Source organism: Corythoichthys intestinalis, chromosome 1 (assembly GCF_030265065.1).
Source record: "Corythoichthys intestinalis isolate RoL2023-P3 chromosome 1, ASM3026506v1, whole genome shotgun sequence".
Taxonomy (NCBI): Eukaryota; Metazoa; Chordata; class Actinopteri; order Syngnathiformes; family Syngnathidae; genus Corythoichthys; species Corythoichthys intestinalis.
This window is the reverse complement of record NC_080395.1, coordinates 15,655,721-15,679,614: the sequence shown is the minus strand read 5'-3', so window position 1 is coordinate 15,679,614 and position 23,894 is coordinate 15,655,721. Positions and strand designations below refer to the sequence as shown.

At 40.1% G+C, this 23,894-nt stretch overlaps 1 protein-coding gene across 1 annotated transcript in view; it reads left to right on the top strand.

Annotated features, from left to right (window-relative positions):
• The first annotated feature begins 6,147 nt into the window (after positions 1 to 6,147).
• cplx3b (complexin 3b) overlaps positions 6,148 to 23,894 on the top strand; it is a 34,707-nt gene continuing 16,960 nt past the window's right edge. The window contains exon 1 of the mRNA XM_057847313.1: positions 6,148 to 6,526. Coding sequence (XP_057703296.1) covers positions 6,369 to 6,526 — 158 coding nt within the window. The 5' untranslated portion in view covers positions 6,148 to 6,368. The remainder of the gene's footprint in view (positions 6,527 to 23,894) is intronic.

Here is a 23,894-nt window from a genome sequence, read left to right as displayed (position 1 = left end):
TGGCTCCAAAGGGGGGCCCCATTAAGCCGCATCCGGGCAAGGAAAAACTCAGTTTTTTGTGTTCATCATAAGGGGGCTTTTGAGCCATGCTTAGTCTGGTCCCTCACCTAGGACCTGTTTGCCATGGGAGACCTTGACAGGGGCATAAAGCCCCAGACAACATAGCTCCTAGATCAGCACTTCCAAATCCGAGACCATGGTCCTCAGTCATAAAAGGGTGGCGTGCCCTCTCCGGGTTTGGGATGAGATTCTGCCCCAAGTGGAGGAGTTCAAGTATCTTGGCGAGTGAGATCCGTTGTCCGTTGTGGTGAAGAAGGAGCTGAGCCAAAAGGTGAAGCTCTCGATCTACCAGTCGATCTATGTTCCTACCCTCACCTCTGTTCCCGAGCTGTGGGTCAAGACTGAAAGAACAAGATCCCGGGTACAAGCGGCCAAAATGAGTTTCCTCCGCAGGGTGTCCAGGCTCTCCCTTATGGGTAGGGTGAGAAGCTCGGTCATCTGTGAGGGACTCAGTGTCGAGCTGTTACTCCTCTGCGTTGAGAGTACCGAGTTGAGGTGGCTCGGGCGTCTGGTTTGGGTGCCTCCTGGACGTCTCCCTGGAGTGTTCCGGGAATGTCCCACCAGCTGGAGGCCTCAAGGACGACCCAGGACATGCTAGAGAGACTATGTCTCTCGGCTGGCCTGGGAATGCCTTGGGGTGCTGCCGGAGGAGCTGGTTGAAGTGGCTGGGGAGATGGAAGTCTTGACTACCTTGCTAAAGCTGCTGCTCCCGCGACCCGATGTCGGATTAGGTGGTGGATGGATGGATGGATGGATGGATGGATGGATGGATGGATGGATGGATGGATGGATGGATGGATGGATGGATGGATGGATGGATGGATGGATGGATGGATGGATGGATGGATGGGATGATCATCTTGAAGAGCCCGCGAAAGTGTGGATGGGTCCATTAATAATTATCCACTAAGACCCCCGCCCGCTCAGAGGTGGGTAGTAACACGTTACAGTTACTCAGTTATATTTAGGGCTGCAACTATCGATTATTTTGATAGTTGACTAATCTATCAACTAGTTAGTTTGAATAATGGAGTAATCGGATTAGGAATATTTAATGCATTGAAGAATAAATTTTAGGAGATGTTAAACAAAGGCTTGCTACCATTGCACTTTGAAAAGAGGATTAAATGCGAATACAAAATAAAATTCCGAAATGTTTCTTCAAACTATCCAGTGTTGCACTTTAAAGATATACCTGAGCTTAGCCTCAATATATCATATAAAAACATGAATGAGGATCTAAGTGCAACAAAAGAACAATTGGGTAAAAAAAATGCAAGAGGTTCTAAGTGCGACAAAAGAACAATTGGCTAACTTGCGTACCAAACGTCTGCTAGCTTGAATGCTATAAAATGCTAACTTTTTTTTTTTTTTTTTTTTACAATGCTCTAAACAAATCGTTCAAACACATATTCCCACAAAACAGGGGCTAAACATACCTATAAACTAAATTAAGAATGCATTAAAAAAAACATTAGCTGAAACAAACTTATGTTGGTCTGAACAAGGAGCAGCTGGATTCAACCATGTTAAAAGTGTAATGTGGTATTCACTGTTGCCAATGAAGGGCAGTGTATCCACCTAAATCAATAAAACTAAAGGCAAACCCTTTCAAAACAAACCATTACAACGCCACTCTAATTAAACAAATACTTGAAGCAGCAAAATTTGATTCGAAGCTTTATTCTAATCAAATTACTAGAGTTATTTGATTAATTGTTGGAACACAAACACAACAAGTGTCGTTAAAAAAAAAAATATATATATATATATATATATATTTTAGATCGCTGCCGTCAAAAATAAAAGTGCGGATTTCAAACCCTCCTAGTTTTTATGTGGCACCAATAGACCACGAAAAAACAGACAGTTTGAGTTGCCTGGTGGAAAATGTGTTTATCCACCAGAGGACAATCATGCTTCTATTTAAATTTTTTTCAGTTAGAGTTTCATGATTATTGTATATTTTGGCCTAAAATGCTATTATTTTTAAATAAATAAGACATTATATAAGTGAAGGAGACATTTTCTCGTAGGCACCATCTTTTCTCGTAGGCACCATCTAACGGTTTGCATTATTCTAACGCAATATAATCAATCCGGGAATAGTATCGTTTCTCGTATTCACTGTTTGACTGTTTGAATTATTCTAACATACCTACAAATAACTAGCTACAAATAAATAGCACTAATACCATAGTTTAAAGAGCATACGACACCAGAAAAAAAGTCTTAAATGGCATTATTATGTGAATTAGAATCATATTTTGAGACGATTCGACCATATACAACAATTTAGCAAAGCACAGATGACGAGAAATTAGTCTTTTAATCTGCCGGTTAGCCACGCCTACAATTATAGGGCTTTAGCGTCCCCAACAGGTGGATGACGTCAGCGGTAGACTAGGCTCATTGGTTTTACTATTCAGCCCATTGATGGGGAATTGTTCAGAACGAGGAAAACGAGACGAAGAGAGCTGCAAAATGTCATTGTTTCAGTCTCTCTACTCCCAATATTTTTACAGGATATTCTTTTTATCCAAGTATTTTCCCCAATAGCTATATAAATGGCTTGAGAAGGACCAGTCAGCCCGTCGAGGGGGAACTATTCACAATGAGGAAAATGCGACGAAGAGAGCGGCAAAATGTCATTGTTTCTGTCTCTTTACTTCAATATTTTTACAGGATATTCTTTTTACCCAAGTACTTTCCCCAATTGCTAAATAAATGGCATGGTCATGACAAATAACTTGTGCTAAATGGAATATAAAATAATAAAAATCCATTTATTCAAGACGACATGGCAAAATTACTCCATAATGGTCAAAACAGTCGACTTTACCTTTACTGTCACACCTGCCGAACGATATTTTATGACACCTAAATCGGACATATGTCATTTCCCTTCCCCGGCTTCGGAGAATGTAAACAGACCAGAAGGAGTGACAGCTAGCCGACATGCTAACCCGAACCGAGGGATGTTTCAAAGTCTTCAAAGTGGAAAATCACACATAACTAGCCTGGATTATTTGACATGACGACCCGGTTGTCGAGTTTCTTTGCGGATCGGCAAACCGCCCGGCGGAGAGCAATTTACAGTTCGTTCCCTGGAGGAGGGTGGCTGGAATTGTTGTGTAGCTAACGTGCTAATAGCTAACTGCTAATGAGCGTGAGGATAGCTTTTTACATGCCTATCAATGATCAAACGTAAGTAGTCCTTCATTTAAAGGAAGTTTGTAGTACGCTGTATTCGTATTTGACATAATACAAAACAAGATGTTTACTCACTTCTTCGTAAGTCCAATGGTCCCACAGTAAATATCCACGGTGAATGGGAACCTTTTGAAACTCCAAAAAGGCGCATACGCCTAACCCGCATACAGAATGATTTTTCTGCAGCCGTTTGGCTGGCTTGATGCAAAAAATAAAAGTATTAATCCGCAAAATCAGCTGAATCCTTCGTCCTCATACACAACAGTACACTGTAGCGTGAAGAGGACGTCTTCTACCGTACATGTCACAGCGCCCTCCTCCTCAATGCGAGACCGAAGCCGGAAGTCACTCATTTTCCTGGCGCGGGATTCAAAAAACTAAATAAATATAGCGATCGCTTCCACACACATCCAAGCGGTCCATATCATTCAGGAGCATAAAATACCGCGTGTATTATGAAATAAACATGCTTTTTCGTGTCACAAGCACTTTAAGGAAAACAAGCAGAATATAGGGCATAAAATATACACGACACCTTCTTAACACGGAAACCCAACATGTGCGTCACGAGGAAGATTGACGCACCAACTCTCGCAATTAAGTCTCTCGGACAGTCCAGAACAAATGGTGGGACGCTTTGTCCCGGAGAACATCCGATATCCAACTGATAACACGACTGACAAGACTCTAAGAGTCCCTTTGACGCTGAGGTGTCAAAACCCACAACTCTCGTTGCCCGGGGAACAGTAACTCCCAAATCCTCCTGTCCAATCCACAAACAGAAAATAATCCCAAACACACCCTTCTTCCTGCCCCCAGCCCGCGAGAGCCTTCAAAAGACCGAATCTTTAACTAAGCGTTGTCATTTTTTTCTCGGGAACCTTTTGTTGACTTCTGATATGGTGACCTTGGAACGACCTTGCTTCCCCCCCGAGTCTGTTTCGCCTTGCCGTTTTGATCGCTGTCGACCTGAATAAATTGTCAACTTTTTTTCGGTGAGCCTTCTTTAAACCTTTTAAAATGGAGTCAGACGTGAAGTCAGTATACATCTCGCATAATGCAATCTTCTGATATGCTTGCAAGCATGACCAGTTGGTTTTCACTGAAACTGCTGATAGTTGGTTTTGCATCAGATAGTCATGGACTTTTAATTGCCAACACAACAAGGCTCATGACTTATTTTTGCAAGATCCACAGGAAGAACTAATCACCCAGCGTTTCAGTCACACCTCCTCATTTGTATTTAAAGAAGGCCGGGTTTCTTGCTCAGTGTGCATTTCCTATACAGCCTGTCTTGTAGCTAAGTGCACCCAGAAATTTCTGAAATTAAAACTATGCAGTAATGATCTCTTGCCTCCAGTCTTTATTCTGCAATCCAGTCTAGCCGTCTCACCTGAATTGAATACAAACACGCGGAGGACCTGAAAGACTGTCTCCAACAGTACAAAGGGTTAAGCCCAGGGGTGAAAGTGGCTAGAATTTCTTGCCGGAACTCCTCGATGTGAATGTCGCCACGGAGCCAGAAATTTTGTTTATTTATTTATTTTCATTTTTGGGGTGGGGGTCAAACCTCCTAAAACTACTGAAATGCAAAGAAAACTTTTGGCACAGTTATTTCTATAACTCATACAAAAACTGATTTTCGTTCAAAATTTTATTTTTTCAATTATTTGCAAAATAAAAGTTAACAAAACAGCAATAACCCCAAATCTCAATTTTAACTACTGAAGACCATAGGATGTATATTAAAATTTAAGTTAATGTAAACTTTTGCTTTCTTTTAATTTTCTTTTTAATACTAAAGGTATAAGTAACATACATTCAGAAAAATAAGTACAAATGACATATTATGCAGAGTGAAATGGAATATATTTTGAAGATCGCGCAAACATTGACTTTTTTAAATCATAAGGAGATGAATAAGTAGCCTAACATAAATGAACAAATATAAGTCCAAAGTGCACTTTGACAGCTAAGATGTTCTGAACCTCCCAATCAGAGCAAATAAAACTAAATATGATGAATAAGCCTCCTTAACTCTTTCCTTGCTCTTAAAGATTTGATCAATTTTCTGTTGCATTGCCTTTTTTTGTCGCATCAATTCAACAAACTTTTTTTTTTTTACATAGTGTTTTAACAGTTGCTGTCATATTTTTGGAATCAATGCACCGTGTACCGGAACAGCGTTCCGGCCCTGAATCTTATACCGGAACTGCGTTCCTGACCGTTCTGGCCCACTTTCACCCCTGGTTAAGCCTAAGGTGAGCGTGCGGAGTTTGGCCTTCTGGCCGGATCGCCTGGTTCCCGCCGGCCCGGGTCCGGCAGTTCAGCTGGAGCGATTCCGGCGGTCTGGCTGGAAGGTCAGATTCCTTCATAAGGAATTACTCACTACTTGAGTATTTTTTTTCCATCGGTGCCGACTGGGGTGGCAAGCCTGTCTTTTATGGTGGTAGTTGCCCCCCATGCCACTAGGTGGACCCGCCTCTGACTCCACCCACTTCTGCACCCGCTGGACTTTCACCTTGGGGAGGGGGGTGCGTTCACCCTCTTCACATTTGTTCCACCACTGTACCTCTAGATCCGAAATTAATCCGTTCCGGAGCGGCTTTCGTATCATGAGTTTTATTTGTCCCTCAATGAATTGCGTGTAAATCGCCTAATTCGTTCCAAGCTATACCAAATCACCACATTCATAAATTTGCTGTCATGTTCTCTGATTGCCTGTCTAATTTGACTCCCTAACCCTAGTGCTCCCCGATGCTATGTCCGCCCGGCGTCCGTTCACCCTCAGCCGTCGGCGTGCATCCTTTCCTCGCAGGAGGGAGGGCACAGCGACACGCCATTGGTAGACTTGAGCGCTAAACTTGTTGACTCATAACCGCGCGGCTCGTCAGCATCCTCCTCCTCCTCTTCCTCCAATCTGATCGCTTCTCTCGCTCCCGCACGCGCCGTTCAGCGGGGAATCACTTCTTCCCATTTCCCATCTTTTTAACCCCGCAACCATTTTTACGCGCGTCGGGTGGATTCCACATCAGCCTCCATTTAGGAGCGCAACTTCTCCATTTCGCCCGCAAAAATTAAGTAGTGAGTGAACGATGGCTTTTATGGTGAAACACGTGGTGGGAGGCCAGCTGAAGAACTTGACGGGCGGATTGACGGAGGAGAAACCCGAGGGGGAGAAGACAGAGGCGGCGGCGCAGGGGATGACCCAGGAGGAATTCGAGCAATACCAGCAACAGTTAGAGGAGGAGAAGTAAGTCTGGGGGAGGAAAAACGAAAAAAAAAACAAAAAACTTGACTGGGGGTGAAATGAACGCCTTTGCGTGCGTCTTTGCGTGCGTAAAAACACCAAGCGAGACCTCCTGCGTCTTTTACGCACCGAACAACTGGAGAAAAATGTCAGCATTGGGTTTTAAATAAATAAATTCTCATGTTTGTAAGCGTCCACTCGGGCAAGATGCGTGTATGAATCAGTCTAAATTAAGAAAGTTAAAATAATAATATTTGCTTCAGTAAGAGTATGAACAAGTGAAATAATGTGCTTAACTATTATGTTCTGTGTACAGCTGTAGGACAAGCGCATGCATCGTCATCTGGGAAATTAATTGATTGACATGAAATACTCTTGCTCTTAACATCATGTATGCGAAAGGAATGAAAAAATAAACAAATCCTGAAAAGAAAGGAATAAGAATAGGAAATTTGCTTCAAAATTGAGTAAAAGTTGCACAAAAAGAGGAAAAGTGGAGAAAAAATATACCCTAAAAATGTAAAAATTATCTGGGATAAATATCTATAAATATTGACAAAATTTGAAACAATGAAGTGTCACAATGAACAAGAGTTAAAAAAGGCAAAAGGGGCAAAAAAGCATGCCAAAAACGAGTAAGACGTGGGTTTAAATTTGTAATAAATATATATAAATTGTGAAAAAATAGCTATGAATAGGCTAAAACTCAAGATGCATTCATTAAAAAAAATAAAATAAAATAGAAGTATTTATTTATTTTTCAACCAAGCGATTTATATACTGTATGTATCAAATATATCATGTTGGCATGCTAGATGGAGGTCACCAAGCACAAGGTCATCTGGGAAATGGAGTTGGTAGGTATTGATTGTTGAGGTTGCAGCTTTGCACATCCTGTATCATGTGTCTGGGCATGAAGGTCACATGTGTGAGTCGCATTAAAATTCGCCAAAATATTAGTATCAAAATAAACCCCAAAAAGTGGCTAAAGTGAGAACTTTTGAAGGAAAAATTAATACGTAAGTGATGCGGGAAATAAAGTTTTCTGAGTTTAGTCATTGACCAGTTTCGAATGTTGTCAGCTAGGATAGACAATTGGATGGACATGACATCACGTGTGACGTTTAACTTCAGTCGACAGCCGAGAGAGACAAAATGGCGGCGCCCTGAGATGATTCAAAAATGGAAGGAATCATCTATTTATTTGATATAACGTAAACACGATATAATTCAAAATACTGTGTTTTGACCTTTGGTGTCATTTAGATTCTCGAAAAAAAAAAAGTTTTAGTTTGCCTTAAAGTGTTCCGCGGATAGAATGACTTGTAGTTCTTAAAAGATAAACATTATTATGACGAATAATTCGATATTTACAGTGGGGCAATTGTGTAAGTTCTCCTACTTGAAAAGATTAGAGATGCCTGTAATTTTCAATATGGGTTACCCTCAACCATGAGAGACCGAATGTGGGGGAAAAAAACAAAAAATCACATTGTTTGATTTTTAAAGAATTTATTTCCAGATTAGAGTGGAAAATAAGTACTTGGTCACCTACAAACAGCAATATTTCTGCCTGTCAAAGAGGCTAACTTCTTCTAACGAGGTCTAACCAGGCTCCACTCGTTACCTGTATTAATGGCACCTGTTTTAACTCATTGTCGGTATAAAAAACACCTGTCCACAACCTCAGTCAGTCACACTCCAAACTCCACTGTGGCCAAGACCAACGAGCTGTCGAAGGACACCAGAGACAAAATTGTAGACCTGCACCAGGCTGGGAAGACTGAAACTGCAATAGGAATAACGCTTGGTGTAAAGAAGACAACTGTGGCAGCAATTATTAGAAAATGGAAGACATACAAGACCATTGATAATCTCCCTCAATCTGGGGCTCCATGCAAGATCTCACCCCGTGGCATCAAAACGATAACAAGAACGGTGAGCAAAAATCCCAGAACCACACGGGGGGACCTAGTGAATGACCTACAGAGAGCTGGGACCACAGTAACAAAGGCTACTATCAGTAACACAATGCGCCGCCAGGGACTCAAATCCTGCACTGCCAGACGTGTCCCCCTGCTGAAGAAAGTACAAGTCCAGGCCCGACTGCGGTTCGCTAGAGAGCATTTGGATGATCCAGAAGGTGACTGGGAAAATGTGTTATGGTCAGATGAAACCAAAATAGAACTTTTTGGTAGAAACACAGGTTCTCGTGTTTGGAAGAGAAAGAATGAATTGCATCCGAAGAACACCATACCCACTGTGAAGCATGGGGGTGGAAACATCATGCTATGGGGCTGTTTTTCTGCAAAGGGACCAGGATGACTGATCTGTATAAAGGAAAGCATGAATGGGGCCATGTATCGAGAGATTTTGAGTGAAAATCTCCTTCCATCAGAAAGGGCATTGAAGATGATACGTGGCTGGGTCTTTCAGCATGGCAATGATCCCAAACACACAGCCAGGGCAACAAAGGAGTGGCTTCGTAAGAAGCATTTCTAGGTCCTGGAGTGGCCTATCCAGTCTCTAGATCTCAACCGCATAGAAAATCTGTGGAGGGAGTTGAAAGTCTGTGTTGCCAAACGACAGCCCCAAAACATCACTGCTCTAGGGGAGATCTGCATGGAGGAATGGGCCAAAATACCAGCAACAGTGTGTGAAAAGCTTGTGAAGAGTTACAGAAAACGTTTGGCCTCCGTTATTGCCACCAAAGGGTACGTAACAAGGTATTGACATGAACTTTTGGTATAGACCCTACCCACCGACGTCACAAAATCACGTGCTCGCTGTATGGTTCCGCCCCCTTGTCCGTCATTTTGTGTCTGTATTATCAATGGTCTCAATTGATCGAACAATTTATAATGCATTTCATGGAAGACCCGGTGCTTTCGGATGCCGTAAACTCACTTGATGCGTTGCATAAAAGGCGTTATGTGGAAAAGCTTCAGTTTATCCATTCGCCAGATCCATATTTGATGCCTAAATCGATGTTTTTCGACCCGCTGTCTCCGCCGTATTTGCCTGACATCTGCTAGCTACCCTGATATGTACAACTATCTTGTCCACACAAAATCAGCCTATTCTCACGAAAGTTTGAAAAACTTTAAGAGCTTGGAGACTTATAAATACTTTGTTACTGGTTGGGTGAAACAGGTCCTTGTCCACGAAAATTCGGCAGGAATCTATCTTGTGCTTGGAAAGGTGAGTTACGAAATTTTCAATTCAAAATCTTTTGTTATTGCTAACATCCACTGTCAAGTCTAATGTATTTCCTGTCGTTTGTCAATGGAGTTAGGGCTTTTAATGTTTATATGGTTTAGCGATAGCACTCTCACTACATACATACGTGTATGTTGTCAGCGATTAGCCTAGCAATGATCTTAATTGTGGTTGTCAGCCCAAAACCCTCTAAATATATATTAAATGCATCTTACCAGATATAAAATGACTACTACATAATCTGTGGTAATCGTTTGGAGCCCAGTTTTCTCGTTGAATTGCAGCAGCCCATCTCGCTCTCTTCTCTCCGGGTCTCTCGGAATCCGGTAGAACTTCAAGTCTGTCCGTCTTCTCCGTCTATCTTCTCTGTTATTGCAACCGACCGCCACACACGCCTTCACCATTTTGATTATTAATGTTAACGAGCAGAAAAACACGTCGTAAATAGGAGGAATGTACGTAGCCGTAACAGGTAAACATGATTTGTTGACGGACAAATGGGCGGCACCAGTCAGGAGGAAGGAGTTGTGACGTCACGTGGGTAGGGTCTATTGACCAAATACTTGTTTTCCACCATGATTTGCAAATAAATTCTTTAAAAATCATTGTGATTTTCTGTTTTTTTTTTTCCCACATTCTGTCTCTCACGGTTGATGTTTACCCATATTGACAATTAAAGGCCTCTTTAATATTTTCAAGTGGGAGAACTTGCACAATTACTGGTTGACTAAATGCTTATTTGCTCCACCGTAACCCCCTTTTGATATTTTCGTTTTTATACAGTTTGTAAAATTAGTTTAACTTGTAGGTCGTCATTGTTGCTGACGTCAAAGGGCAGTGATGTAACATGGTTATGCTGCCGGGCTTCCAGAGTCTGACTCCAGCAAAATAAACATGTCTCTGTTCAGCTCTTTCAATTTGAACCCCAGAAGAAGACTAGAAACTAAAAATTCTGGAAAAATTGCTCTAGGACTTTGCTGTGTGGAGATACAGATCCTAGCCCCGCCCAGGTTGGTTTGGGGACATTTTCGGGACAATATCAGGTCACTTCCTGTTGATTTGGGGACATTTGGGGGGACACTCCCTGGTCATATCAGGTCATTTGGGGGACGTGTCCTGGTCATATCAGGTTATTTAGGGACATTTGGGGACGTGTCCTGGTCATTTGGGGACATTTGGGGGACATGACCTATTGATATTTCCTGTTGATTAGGGGACATTTGTTTTTCTGCCATTGAAAATGAATGGGAAATTTGGACGTCCACGGCCCTCAATGGCATCGACTTACATTTGCATCAATGGAATCCAAGTACATTGGCATCAATAGAATCGGCAAACATGCCCGTCAATGGCATTAAAAAAAGTAAATGCCATTGAAAATGAATGGGAAATTTGTTTCAACCCAAGAACATGAATGAGCATGACAGCACTGTCGATATTTCACAAAACGAGCAGCAAAAGCAAATTGAACAGGAAAGACGGGATGAGACGAGACGAGAGTAGAAAAAAACTCAGTTTTCTGCCAAAATGTGCTACACTGGCGAAACGTGCTACAAGAGGTGAATTTGACACCCAAAGTACTACCGTGCGCTTTCAGCTTGTTTTGTCATATCAAATAAGGTTGGATTAAATATGCGACGTGACTAATTTGGTCAACAGATCAACAATCTGCTTTAAAGCTACCACAAGAAAACATAATGCTTAAAAGTATGAGAGGGAAACACATGCATAAAGTATTTTGAGGCAATGAAAAGGTAATAAAAGACTCCATAAAAACCAAATAGTAAGTACTCGCCGCTTTTAACCGCTGAGCGCATGTATTGAACGTCTCACCGCATAGAAGGAATTGCAGTAACCCGGTAGTATTCGTCGAGTGACAGTGACAAACATGGCGCCCTCCGTAGATCAAAACATGTACTAAATATTATAGATTTTTAAAACAATGGCAATATTTTATGTGTTTCTAATATTGTATTTTCGTACAATAGAACAATTGTGGCTTATTAAAGGCTACAAGTCTTTAAAGAGCATACGACAGGAGAAAAAAAGTCTTAAATAGCATTATTATGTGAATTAGAATCATATTTTGAGACGATTCGACTATATACAACAATTTGGCAAAGCGCAGATGACGAGAAATTAGTCTTTTAATCTGTCGGTTAGCCACGCCTACCATTATGGGGCTCAAGCGTCCCCAATAGGTGGATTACGTCAGCGGGAGACTGGGCTCATCGGTTTTACTATACAGCCTACTGAGGGGGAATTGTTCAGAACAAGGAAAACGCGAAGAAGAGAGCCGCAAAATGTCATTGTTTCTGTCTCTTTACGTCAATATTTTTACAGGATATTCTTTTTATCCAAGTATTTTCCCCAATCGCTAAATAAATGGCATGGTCATGACAAATAAGTCTTGTGCTAAATGGAATATGAAATAATAAAAATGCACTTATTCAGGACGACATGGCAAAATTACTCCATAATGGTCAAAACTGTCGACTTCACCTTTATTTTCGCAGTTCCCGAACGATATTTTATGACACCTAAATCAGACATATGTCATTTCCCTTCCCAGGCTTCAGAGAATGTAAACAAACCAAAAGGCGTGACAGCTAGCCGACATGCTAACCCGAACCGAGTGATGTTTCAAAGTCTTCGAAGCGGAAAATCACACATAACTAGCCCGGATTATTTGACATGACGACTGGGTTGTTGATTGTCTTCGCGGACCGGCAAAACGCCCGGCGGAGAGCAATTTATAGCTAATTCCCCAGAGGAGGGCGGCTGCAGTTGTTGTGCAGCTAACGTGCAGCTAATGTGCATGAGGAGAGCTTTTTACATGCCCATCAATGATCAAACGTAAGTAGTCCTTTATTTAAAGAAAGTTTGTAGTGTTTACTTTGTAATCGCTGTATTCGTATTTGACATAATACAAAACAAGATGTTTACTCACGTCCTCGTAAATCCAATGGTCCCACAGTAGTAGGGCTTGTTTTGGCCAATATCCACGGTGAATGGGAACCTTTTGAAACTCCAAAAAGGCGCATACGCCTCTCCCTCATAAAGATTTTTCTGCAGCCGTTTGGCTGGCGTGATGTGAAAAATAAACTAGGGCTGTCAAACGATTAAAAATTTTAATCGAGTTAATTACAGCTTAAAAATTAATTAATCGTAATTAATCGCAATTAATCGCACTTCAAACCATCTATAAAATATGCCATATTTTTCTGTAAATTATTGTTGGAATGGAAAGATAAGGCACAAAATGGATATATACATTCAACATACAGTACATAAGTACTGTATTTGTTTATTATAACAATAAATCAACAAGATGGCATTAACATTATTAACATTCTGTTAAAGCGATCCATGGATAGAAAGACTTGTAGTTCTTAAAAGATAAATGTTAGTACAAGTTATAGAAATGTTAAATTAAAACCCCTCTTAATGTCTTCGTTTTAATCAAATTTGTAAAAATTTCAATCAAAAAATAAACCAGTAGCCCGCCATTGTTGATGTCAATAATTACTTACACAATGCTCATGGGTGCTGAAGCCTATAAAATCAGTCGCACCCAAGCGCCAGCAGAGGGTGGCAAAACTCCATAAAACACAATTAACAAGTGGGCATTTGACTGTACTGTCATTTAAATCTGTCTGAGCGGGGCAGGTGCGTTATTTGCGTCAAATATTTTAACGTTATTAATTTTAAAAATTAATTACCGCCCGTTACCGCCATAATTTTGACAGTCCTAAATAAACGTATTAATCCGCAAAATCAGATGAATCCTTAGTCCTTATACACAACAGTAAGGCTGTAGAGTGAAGAGGACACCTTCAACCGTACACGTCACAGCGCCCTCCTCCTCAATGCAAGACCGAAGCCGGAAGTCACTCATTTTCATGGCGCGGGATTCAAAAAACTAAATAAATACAGCGATCGCTTCCACACACATCCAAGCGGTCCATATCATTCAGGAGCATAAAATACCGCGTGTATTATGAAATAAACATGCTTTTTCGTGTCACATGCACTTTAAGTCCGAGGTTCCCTTTAAGGTCACTTGAAGGCAAAGGAAAAGCAAAAATATACAGTACATCTTCTGTATTTCTGTTTGATGTTTACTAATTCACTAAACTGTACAGCTAATGATGTTTAACGGAAAAATCGCATTCGGTATAAACAAAAATGTGATTTTATCCCAGCTGATTTTCGGTGAAACTGTTTGCTAGTCAGTTGTAGGGCACACACAGAGACAGACAATAATTAGGGCTGTAGCTATCATTTATTTAAGTAATCGATAAATCTATCACAGACGCACTTCAAAAGAGCATTAAATGCTATTACAAAATAACATTCCCAAGTTTCTTCAAACTATGCAGAATTGCACTTTAATTTCACAAGAGAATGAAATGCATTAAAAATAAATTAAGATACCTGAGCTTAGCCCAGTACTTCTCAAATAGTGAGGCGGGCCCCCCCAGGGGGGCGCAGAGCAATGCTGGGGGTAGCGCATGTGACATTGGGGAACGTGCTTTTTTGCCGCACTAGAATAAAGTGTAATTGTACATCCACTCAGTGGGTGGCAGTGCCGCTCTCATTTTCAGCGTGTGCGCAATATTTTTGAACCAAACAAAAGCACATAGATAAGAGCACTGGAGATATAAAAAGCTAAGACAAGGAAATATGAGGAAGCGTATGCAGCATTTGACTTTTGGCTTTGACTTTTTTGACAGTGGGAGATGAGGAAAGACCGGTCTATTTATTTTGTCTAAAAATGTTCGCAGCGGACAGCAGGAATTATTTTTTTCAGCGAAAACGTGCCGAATATTGCCAACAATCCTCCCGCTTTGTTAGTGTTACATCAGTAAACCAGCGAGCACTGTCATATAATCATATAAGGTAGCATACCAAGTTGCTCAGTGCAAAATAACTCCACAAAATAAGCTGGGAAAGGAGCTGATACTGCCAGCAGCAAAATTAACTGTCTCTCTGTCTAATGACACTGTCGTTTTTGTTCTATTAATTGTTGTTTTTTTGGTCTAATAGTGAGTTAATGTTGCTAATCAATTTGAATTTATTATTATTTATTGACTTTTTTTTAATTGTATTTTTCAGTATCAAACGGTGAAAAAATGTTGAGTGTATTTTTACAGTATGGATGAGTATTTTTTTCTTTAACTTTTTTTATTAATAATAAAAAGAACACAATGTTATGCAGAGGAGTATTTTATATACAAATGATACTACAGTATATTTACAGTGGCGGCAGAGAGTTGGGGGGGCGCGGAATGTTTATGTCTTCCTGAGGGGGGCATAACAGAAAATAATTAGCCTCAAACAATACAAAAAAAATAATAAATCAGCATCTAAGTACCGTATACGGTGTTTTATGCATTGAAATAAGACTGAAAAAGAGGGGGTCGTCTTATATTCGCAGTCTAGACATTATACCCATTCACGACGCTAGATGGCGCCAGATATCATTGAAGCGATGTTCTGTCATGACAGATCTCAGCTACTCCCAAGTTTAACCAGTTTGCATTATTTTATTGCAATGTTTTTCTTTATTCAGATTTGTTTCAAGACTACAGTTACAGTTAGACTTCACTTTGATGGCAATTTTGTTGTTTTATCACAATAGATTGGTTTATTTACATTTCAAAAACCAGAAACCATTCATTTCCGAATGTGATTGCACTTTAGTTTACATATTCAAATGTTCAGATATTAAGATTTGAATGAGGCAAAATAACATGCTTTTTCTCTCAAACATATTGTTATAATCATTTCTTTCGGATGTACTGTAATTGTTTTCTGTATAAAAATGAATTCGGTGTTCAAAAAGTCTTTTTTCAAACTTGAGTCTTGAAAAAGAGGGGGTCGTTTTATAATCAGGGCCGTCTTATATTCCGGCCCATACGGTACAACAAAAGAACAATTGGCTAATTTACATAGCAAAAGGCCGCTAGCTTAAATGCTAAAAAATTATAACTTTTTTTTACAATGCACTTAACAAATCGTTCAAACACATATTCCCACAAAAACAGCTAAATATACCCATATACTAAATTACAAATGCATAAAAAAACATATTAGCTCAAACAAACACTTACCTTATGTTGGTCTTAACAGGGAGCAGCTGGATTGAGCTGATTTTAGATTAGTTATGTCATATTCACTGTTGCCACTGGAGGACAGTCTATCCGTCAAAATCAATAAAACTAAATGCAAACACTTTAAAAAAAAAACAACAACATTACAACGCCAATCGTAATTCAATGATTCCTCGCAGCAGGAAAATTTGATTCGAAGCTTTTTTCTAATCGAATTCCTCAAGTTCATTTAATCGTTGCAGCACTATAATTCATACACAGTGGTACCTCAAAATATGAGATCAATTCGTTCCGCAGTGGCTAATTTGTTCCAAGCTATACTAAAACACCACATTAAATTTCCTGTCATGTCCTCTAATTGCCTGTCTTTAATTGTAATTCTTTGTTGCCTTTAGTGACGCTTAAGTGTAACTAGTTTGTTGGGCTCCAGATCATTCTACAGACGTTATCACGTGACGACTCCAATTCATAGCAAACACGGAGTGCTAAATGACGAGCTAACTCAGCATTGCTTGCTATTTCATCTCGCTGTTTATGCCTTGTAAGTTATATTCTTCTTTTGTTTCAATTTACATGAGCATTGTGGTATGTATATGGCGGAAAACACTCAGGTGACTTGAAGTTTTGACCAAACTCAGTTTTCTGGGGGAAGAAAAATTTGGACAGGCGAGAGCACGCGAGAGCAGAATTAAAGACGCCACGATTTTAATGAGATATTATCGCGTACTTACCTTGTTTTGATCCAAAAACTCCATGTAGCATGTATCACTGGGTGTCAGAACACAGCTGTGAATGGCCACAGCCGGATTTTTGGGGGATTTTATAGGTGAAACATGGTAATATAACAAGGGTCACGATGCAGAAATCACAGACATCAAGGAGTGGTCGAGATTTTCATTTTCATAAATTTACCATTTTAAACGTTTTTTTTTTTTTCAATTTTTCTTTGTTTGGATCGATTATTTATCATGTAACATATCGGAGAAAATGCGACAGTGACAAAAAAAAATACAATTAAGCGTTAGTTATGAGGTAGATATCCGTGACTTGTTTACAGACGCCAATTTTTTTATTGTGATGTCATTTGTTTTTTAAGTTTAAAATATGTGAGTGAATAATTTTTTTAAGTTTTTTTTTTTTTTTTTAACTAAATATTAGACGTTTAATGATTCTAAGCTAAAAATGACAGAAATTTTCAATATTAAATATAATTACTCACCTTCTTTTTATGGCTAGGCTGAAACAAAAGCGGTTGCGCGACGTCTGTAAACGGGGATTTCCAAGTTAAAACAGACAAATTAAAAATAGTTCGGAGGCTTAGTGTGCCATGAATCTGCTATGGCAGCATATAGACATATTGTTCTATCAAACACAACAGTCGTTTTGGCTTAAAATACAGCAGTTTCTTTTCAAGAGGGGTGCAAGAGCAGAAACTGCTTTTTCAGTCTTGTCTGTGTTTTCCACCATATATCGTTGGTTTACATTTACAGTCAAACGTAATTATTGCATTGCTGCGAGCTGAAATGAGCGGTTACAATTTGTATTATCTTTCATATGATGAATAATTTTTGATAATATGAAGGGAAAAAAGCTTCGAAAAACTTTCTTAAATGAATTTTTCGTGTACCAAAGCTTTCGTATCTCAAGGTGACACTGTAAAGTATAGCTTTATTAGGAGTGTAACAATACATTGATCTGGATCAATATTGTTTGAGCAAATCGATCAAAATGCAAAACATTGATGAACATAATCATAAATTAGATATGCAAATTTTTTAAAAAAAATTTAATTCATGTCTGAAATGGTATCAAAATTGTAAAAAATAAAAGTAAAAATGTCAGAATTGCTTTGGTTTTTTTTTTATGGTTTTAGGTGACATGCAATGGTTTTTGGCAAACCTTTTAATTTTCGTTTTAGTCTGTTGGACAAAAATACTTTTTAGTTTTAGTCATATTTTTCGTCATTTCAAAATGTGTTCATCTTTTTCTAGTTTTAATTGATTGATTGTTGTTGATCACAACATACTACTCAGCAGATTGGAACAGTGGGTAGGGCTTACTGACACTATTCTTCAGTGGTTCACATCCTATTTACATGATAGGGATTTCTTTGTGTCAATCGGAAACTATCAGTCAGAACAAACCAAATTCACGTGTGGAGTCCCTCAAGGGTCAATTCTTGGACCACTCTTATTTAACATCTATATGCTTCCGTTAGCTCAGATAATGGAACAGTATGACATCTCCTATCACGCCTATGCAGATGACACACAACTGTACATTTCTGTGTCCCCACATGATTATAGTCCCTTAGTCTCCTTGAGTAAATGCATTCATCAAATCAATGAATGGATGTGCCAGAATTTTCTCCAGTTAAATGTGGAGAAGACAGAGGTGATCATTTTTGGGCCAAAAAAGGAAAGGTCAAAGATAAGCAGGCAACTTAGCACAATGTCACTTACAGCTACAAATCAAGTCAGAAACCTTGGCGTAATTATTGACTCAGACCTAAAATTTGATAGCCATCTAAAGTCCGTCACTAAATCCGCTTATTACCACCTAAAAAATATAACCAGAATTAAGGGGCTTCTGACTCAACAAGACATGGAAAAACTTATGCATGCATTCATTTTCAGCAGATTGGACTATTGCAACGGTATATTTACGGGTCTTGATAAAAAATCAGTCAGGAAGCTGCAGCTAGTACAGAATGCTGCAGCCAGAGTCCTCACAAATACAAGGAAGCTGGACCACATTAAACCGGTTTTGAAATCGCTACACTGGCTTCCAGTAAGTCAAAGGATAGACTATAAAATACTACTGCTCGTCTACAAAACACTTAATGGCCTTGGACCAAAATACATGCTTGACTTGTTAGATTCCTATGAGACATTTAGACCCCTAAGGTCGTCTGGAACCGGTCTTCTGCATGTTCCAAGAACAAGAACAAAGCAGGGTGAGGCAGCATTTAGTTATTATGCTCCTCACCTCTGGAACAAGTTACCTGAACGTCTGAAGTATGCTCAAACTGTTAGCTCTTTTAAATCAGGGCTAAAAACGCTTTTGTTTAGTACTGCATATCCATAACTGGCTATATATTTCAATCTACCTGCTTTCTATTCCTCTTGTGCTTATCTCCATTGCTGATTTCAATTATTATTAGTAGTAGTACTTTTTGTTTTATTTTTATTTCTGTTTTATTTTTATTTATTTATTTTTATTCTATTTGTGATTAAATGCGATCTTTTGTCTTGGTTTTTACGTTGTATTAATTTAAATGGGATTTTTATGATCTTCATGTGATGTAAAGCACTTTGAATTGCCCTGTGTTGAATTGTGCTATATAAATAAATTTGCCTTGCCTTGCCATGCCTTAATTGATGAAATCTCATACCATTTTCGTTTCGTTTGCGTCAAAGTTTTGGTCAACAGTTACTCATAATGTTTTCGTCTGTAAAATTCAAAAGTTTTCGTCCCCCAAAAAACTAAATAAATAAAGGATTCCTACAATTTGGAATGAACATTGACAGACGAGCACATACAGTCTTGTGAAAAAATTAGGACACCTTATGTAAGCCTGTGTGTTTTCAAACACATTTGGTCATATCGATATATAATATCAATTTTAACAATCTTGAGAGATTCAAGTAATAGAACTAAATGATTAAAACTGAAAAAAGTTTGTATTTTTTTTAACTTTCTGTGAAATGTAATTTGAAATGAATGCCATTTCTGTTGAGGAATAAATTAGGACACCCCCAGAATATAAAATCAGCCATTCCACTGTCCAGAAAATAGTTTACGAGTGGAGGATAGTCAAAACAACTGCCAACATGCCCAGGTCTGGCCGCCCAAGCAAGTTCACCCCGAGAGCAGACCGCAAGATGCTCAAAGAAGTCTCCAAAAACCCTAAAATGTCATCACGGGTCCTACAGCGGGCTCTTTCTACTGTTGATGTGAAAGTTCATGCCTCCACAATCAGAAAGAGACTTCACAAGTTTAACCTTCCCGGGAGGTGTGCAAGGAGGAAACATGAACATGAAGGCCAAACTGAAGTTAGCCAGACTGAATGTAGACAAAGACCAGGACTTTTGGAATAATGTTCTTGTGATGAATCTAAAATTGACACCCGAACAGAGGACATGTTTGGCGTAAACCTAGTATAGCTTTCCAAGAAAAGAACCTCATGGTTCAGGGATGCTTTGCTACAGCAGGACCTGGCCAACTCACCATCATAAAATCCACAATGAATTCTATCGTTTGTCAGAAAGTGCTTGAGTAGCATATGAGCTCATCTGTGAAAAAAATTAAAGCTGAAGCGAAACTAGACCTTGCAACATGACAATGACCCAAAACACACCAGTAAATCCACCAAGGACTGACTGAAAAGGAAGAAATGGAGAGTCTTGGAATGGCCAAGTCAAAGCCAAGATCTTGATCCCACTGAGATGCTGTAGGGTGGACTTGAAACAGGATGTACCTGAATGAAACCCATCAAACATCTCACAGCTGAAAGTATTCTGCGTTGAGGAGTGAGGCAAACTTCCTTCAGACAGATGTCAAAGACTGGTAGATGGCTACAAAAAGCATCTTACTGAAGTTATTTCGGCCAAAGAGGGATTACACTAGCTATTAGGAAGTAAGGTGTCCTAACTTTTTCCTCAATTAGAATATGCATTTTTGTAGATATATTTGGTTAAATTGGTAAAACTGTTAATTGTTGTTGTTCACCTGCAATTACATCACTTTCTTTTCCAGAGATAAAGAAAAACAAGATCAAACATTGACATGTGAACATTTCTTAATCAAGAACTGAATATTTAATAGGGTGTCCTAATTTTTTCATATGGCTGTATTGTAGCATCTATTAGAACAACGCCAACTTTCAGCAGGACAACAGTACTTCATTTTCAATTAATTAACCCAAATGGACAGCATAAACTGTATGAAAAAAATCTGTTTAAGACCGCCACACTAACTGCTAATGCTAATAAGAATGAACGTTACATAACGGCGTTATTTTTTTCACTAACGGGGTAATCTAACTAATTATTCTTTCCGCCGTTACCGTTACCGTTACTGACTGACTGTCCCTGCTCATTCAATTACACAATGCTTTCCAAAGCTTGCTAACGTTTCTGTGTTTGCTACACCAGAATGCTAGCCTCGTTCCCATCCCCCACTGTCAGCCAGCAAGAATGCTGCTTCCATCTTGAGGACGGCAGACGCTTTGAGGGTGACGGGAGGAGTAGGGGGACGAGGCTACCTGAATGCACCACCTGGATAGATGCGATGGAAGTGATTGTGATTGGCTGAGGGTTAGAGTCAAGGGTCATGGTAAGCCAATCAGAGCCGGTGTTTTCACAAACAAACCAGAACAGAGCGTGCGGCAAACACACATGCGCAAAACAGATGCAGAGGGATATGATGGCAGGGCATTCAGAGGAAAATTTGTCCTTTACGAGGTGGAGATATAAACACTATTTCAAGTCAATGTTATGTGGCTATGTTTACTTGACCAGTTGTCTCAGGTTGTGAGAGTTAGATTTAATTGATTAAACTCACTTTATATTGTTTACTGCTGATGGTTATTTTATTATATTGTTTACTGTTTATTTTTGTTGCACTTCAAGTGTAGTGTAACGGGTACACGCAGGTCCATTGTGGAGCGTGGAAACCCCCCTTCCGATTCCTTCATGTAAGGACGCTAACGGCTGCGTTGCTGGCTCGAGCTTTATTGGCGCAGTGTTTACCGTCCTTGCCTGCCGAGTGGAAGCGTCGTGGCGCGCGGGTTCGCGTCCCGGCCTGGTCAGAGGTGGGAGTGGAATGCGGAGCAGCGCTGACACACCGGTTACAGTAGGATAAATCTGTTGCTGGTGAGGTACAATAAATATTACAAGGTTCTATAACACAACTACCGGTCTGTTCTTCTCTATCCAACTGACTTGAATACTGCTCCGAAAATTTCAAATTCTTTTACCGTCTTTGCCTGCCGAGTGGAAGTGTCGTGGCGCGCGGTTTCGCGTCCCGGCCTGGTCAGAGGTGGGAGTGGAACGCGGGGCGGCGCTGACACACCGGTTACAATGGTGCCGTGACCCGGATCGGCAGCGAAGGTTTCGGGGGTGAGTGTAACGGGTACACGCTGGTCCGTTGTGGAACGTTGAAACCTCCCTGCCGATTCCTTCATGTAAGGATGCTAACGGCTACGTTGTTGGCTTGAGCTTTATTGGCGCAGTGGTTACCGTCCTTGCCTGCCGAGTGGAAGCGTCGTTGCGCACAAGTTCGCGTCCCGGCCTGTTCAGAGGTTGGAGTGGAACGCAGAGCGGCGCTGACACAATGAGTGAGGTGCAATAAATATTACAAGGTTCTATAACACAACTACCTGTCTGTTCTTCTCTATTCAACTGACTCGAATACTGCTCAGAAAATTTCAAATTCTTTGACATACAACAACTTCTTTTTAAAGTAACGGAAATAGTTACTTTCCCTGGTAACTAGTTACTTTTACTTAATTCAGTTACTAACTCAGTTACTTTTTGGAAGAAGTAGTGAGAAACTATAACTAATTATTTTTTTAAAGTAACGTGCCCAACACTGTTGAAGACACGTTTTTAGTTTGTCGGCATGAAAAAAAATCGTTTGTCGACTAAATAGTTTCGTTATGGTCAACAAAAATGTTTCGTATTAAATTAATCAAAGACACTTGATGCTTTATTATGATGCTTAGGCCGCTTTCACGTGACCTTAAAGCGGAGTGCCCTGTTAGCTCGAGGAGTTAAACATCAGCATGTAGGAGTTATCTTTAGTGTTTCCGTGAAGACAGCCAGCTGGTGTCTCCTGGCTTTCACGGGATGTCACATTACCAAGCCCGAGAGGCCGCCATCCCGTCCCATCCCATCCCGGCCGCTCTCACGTAACATCCCCGAGACAGCAGTTACTCGGTTTTTGCTGTTTAGCCCACTCGGGCCTAACGTGACAGACATCTCAGCGAGGGAGAAAACGACCTTGCGCTGACACATTTGGTGCATCGCCTTCAGAGGATGTGATCCTCATTCTCTAGAGACGCCAATTCCCCCAGCCATGCTCGTGCATGTGTGTCTTGTCTCCATATTTTGTTTGTGAGCTCACACGCCACATCTGGCTGACATTATGTCAGCTTTGTTGATTTGCCGTGTCACGGGGCTCTCAGCAAATTAAGCAATTGTGATGAGGGACAAGCGAGAGCCAACTGGGGCGTGAAAGCCTCACCGAGGTTTGGCTTTAGGAGACTAGCGCCCTCTGCTGAAGAAAAGGGCTTAGAGAATGTGTTGGTTTTACAAACAGTTATACTCACCAATTTTTGAGCTGTTATGGCACTGCGTTATGGAATGCCATTTCTACTACAGTCCCTGAGAAAAGTCTTGTTGCTTATCCATTTTGTAGAAACAATTGCTCAGAACCTGACCTTTAATTATTCAATTGGTTTCAGAAATGGCTCATATGAAAGCTAAGACCCTCCCAAATGATGTTGAATGTACAAAAATATATTTGTTTCACTGAAACAAGATTTATCTTTTAATGAAGACATAAAGGTCAAATTTTGGCAAGACAAAAGTTTTGTCGCCTACAGAAAGTAGTGTGAAAATTGAACAAAAAATGTACTTCAAATACAAAAATATGTTACACAACATAAGCGAATTAAGTAGTGGTGCTGTGAGATCCAAATTTAATATTTTGTATGACTTCCATGGGCTTCAGCAAGGATTCATACAGTTTATTGATGAAGTCAGTAGGAACATCAAAGAAAGCAGTCTTGCATGCCTCCCAGAGTTCACCATCATTCTTGGGTTTCGTCTTCCATGCTTCCTTTTTCATCCTACCCCAGACATGCTCAGTGATGTTCATGTCTGGTGACTGGGTTGACCGGTCTTGAAGGATCTTGATCTTCTTTGCCTTCAGGAACTTTGAGGTAGGGATTGAAGTTTGTGATGGAGCACCAGCCTGCTGCAGAATTTGTCCCTTTTTATGGTTAGGAATGTAAGAGGCAGCTAAGATTT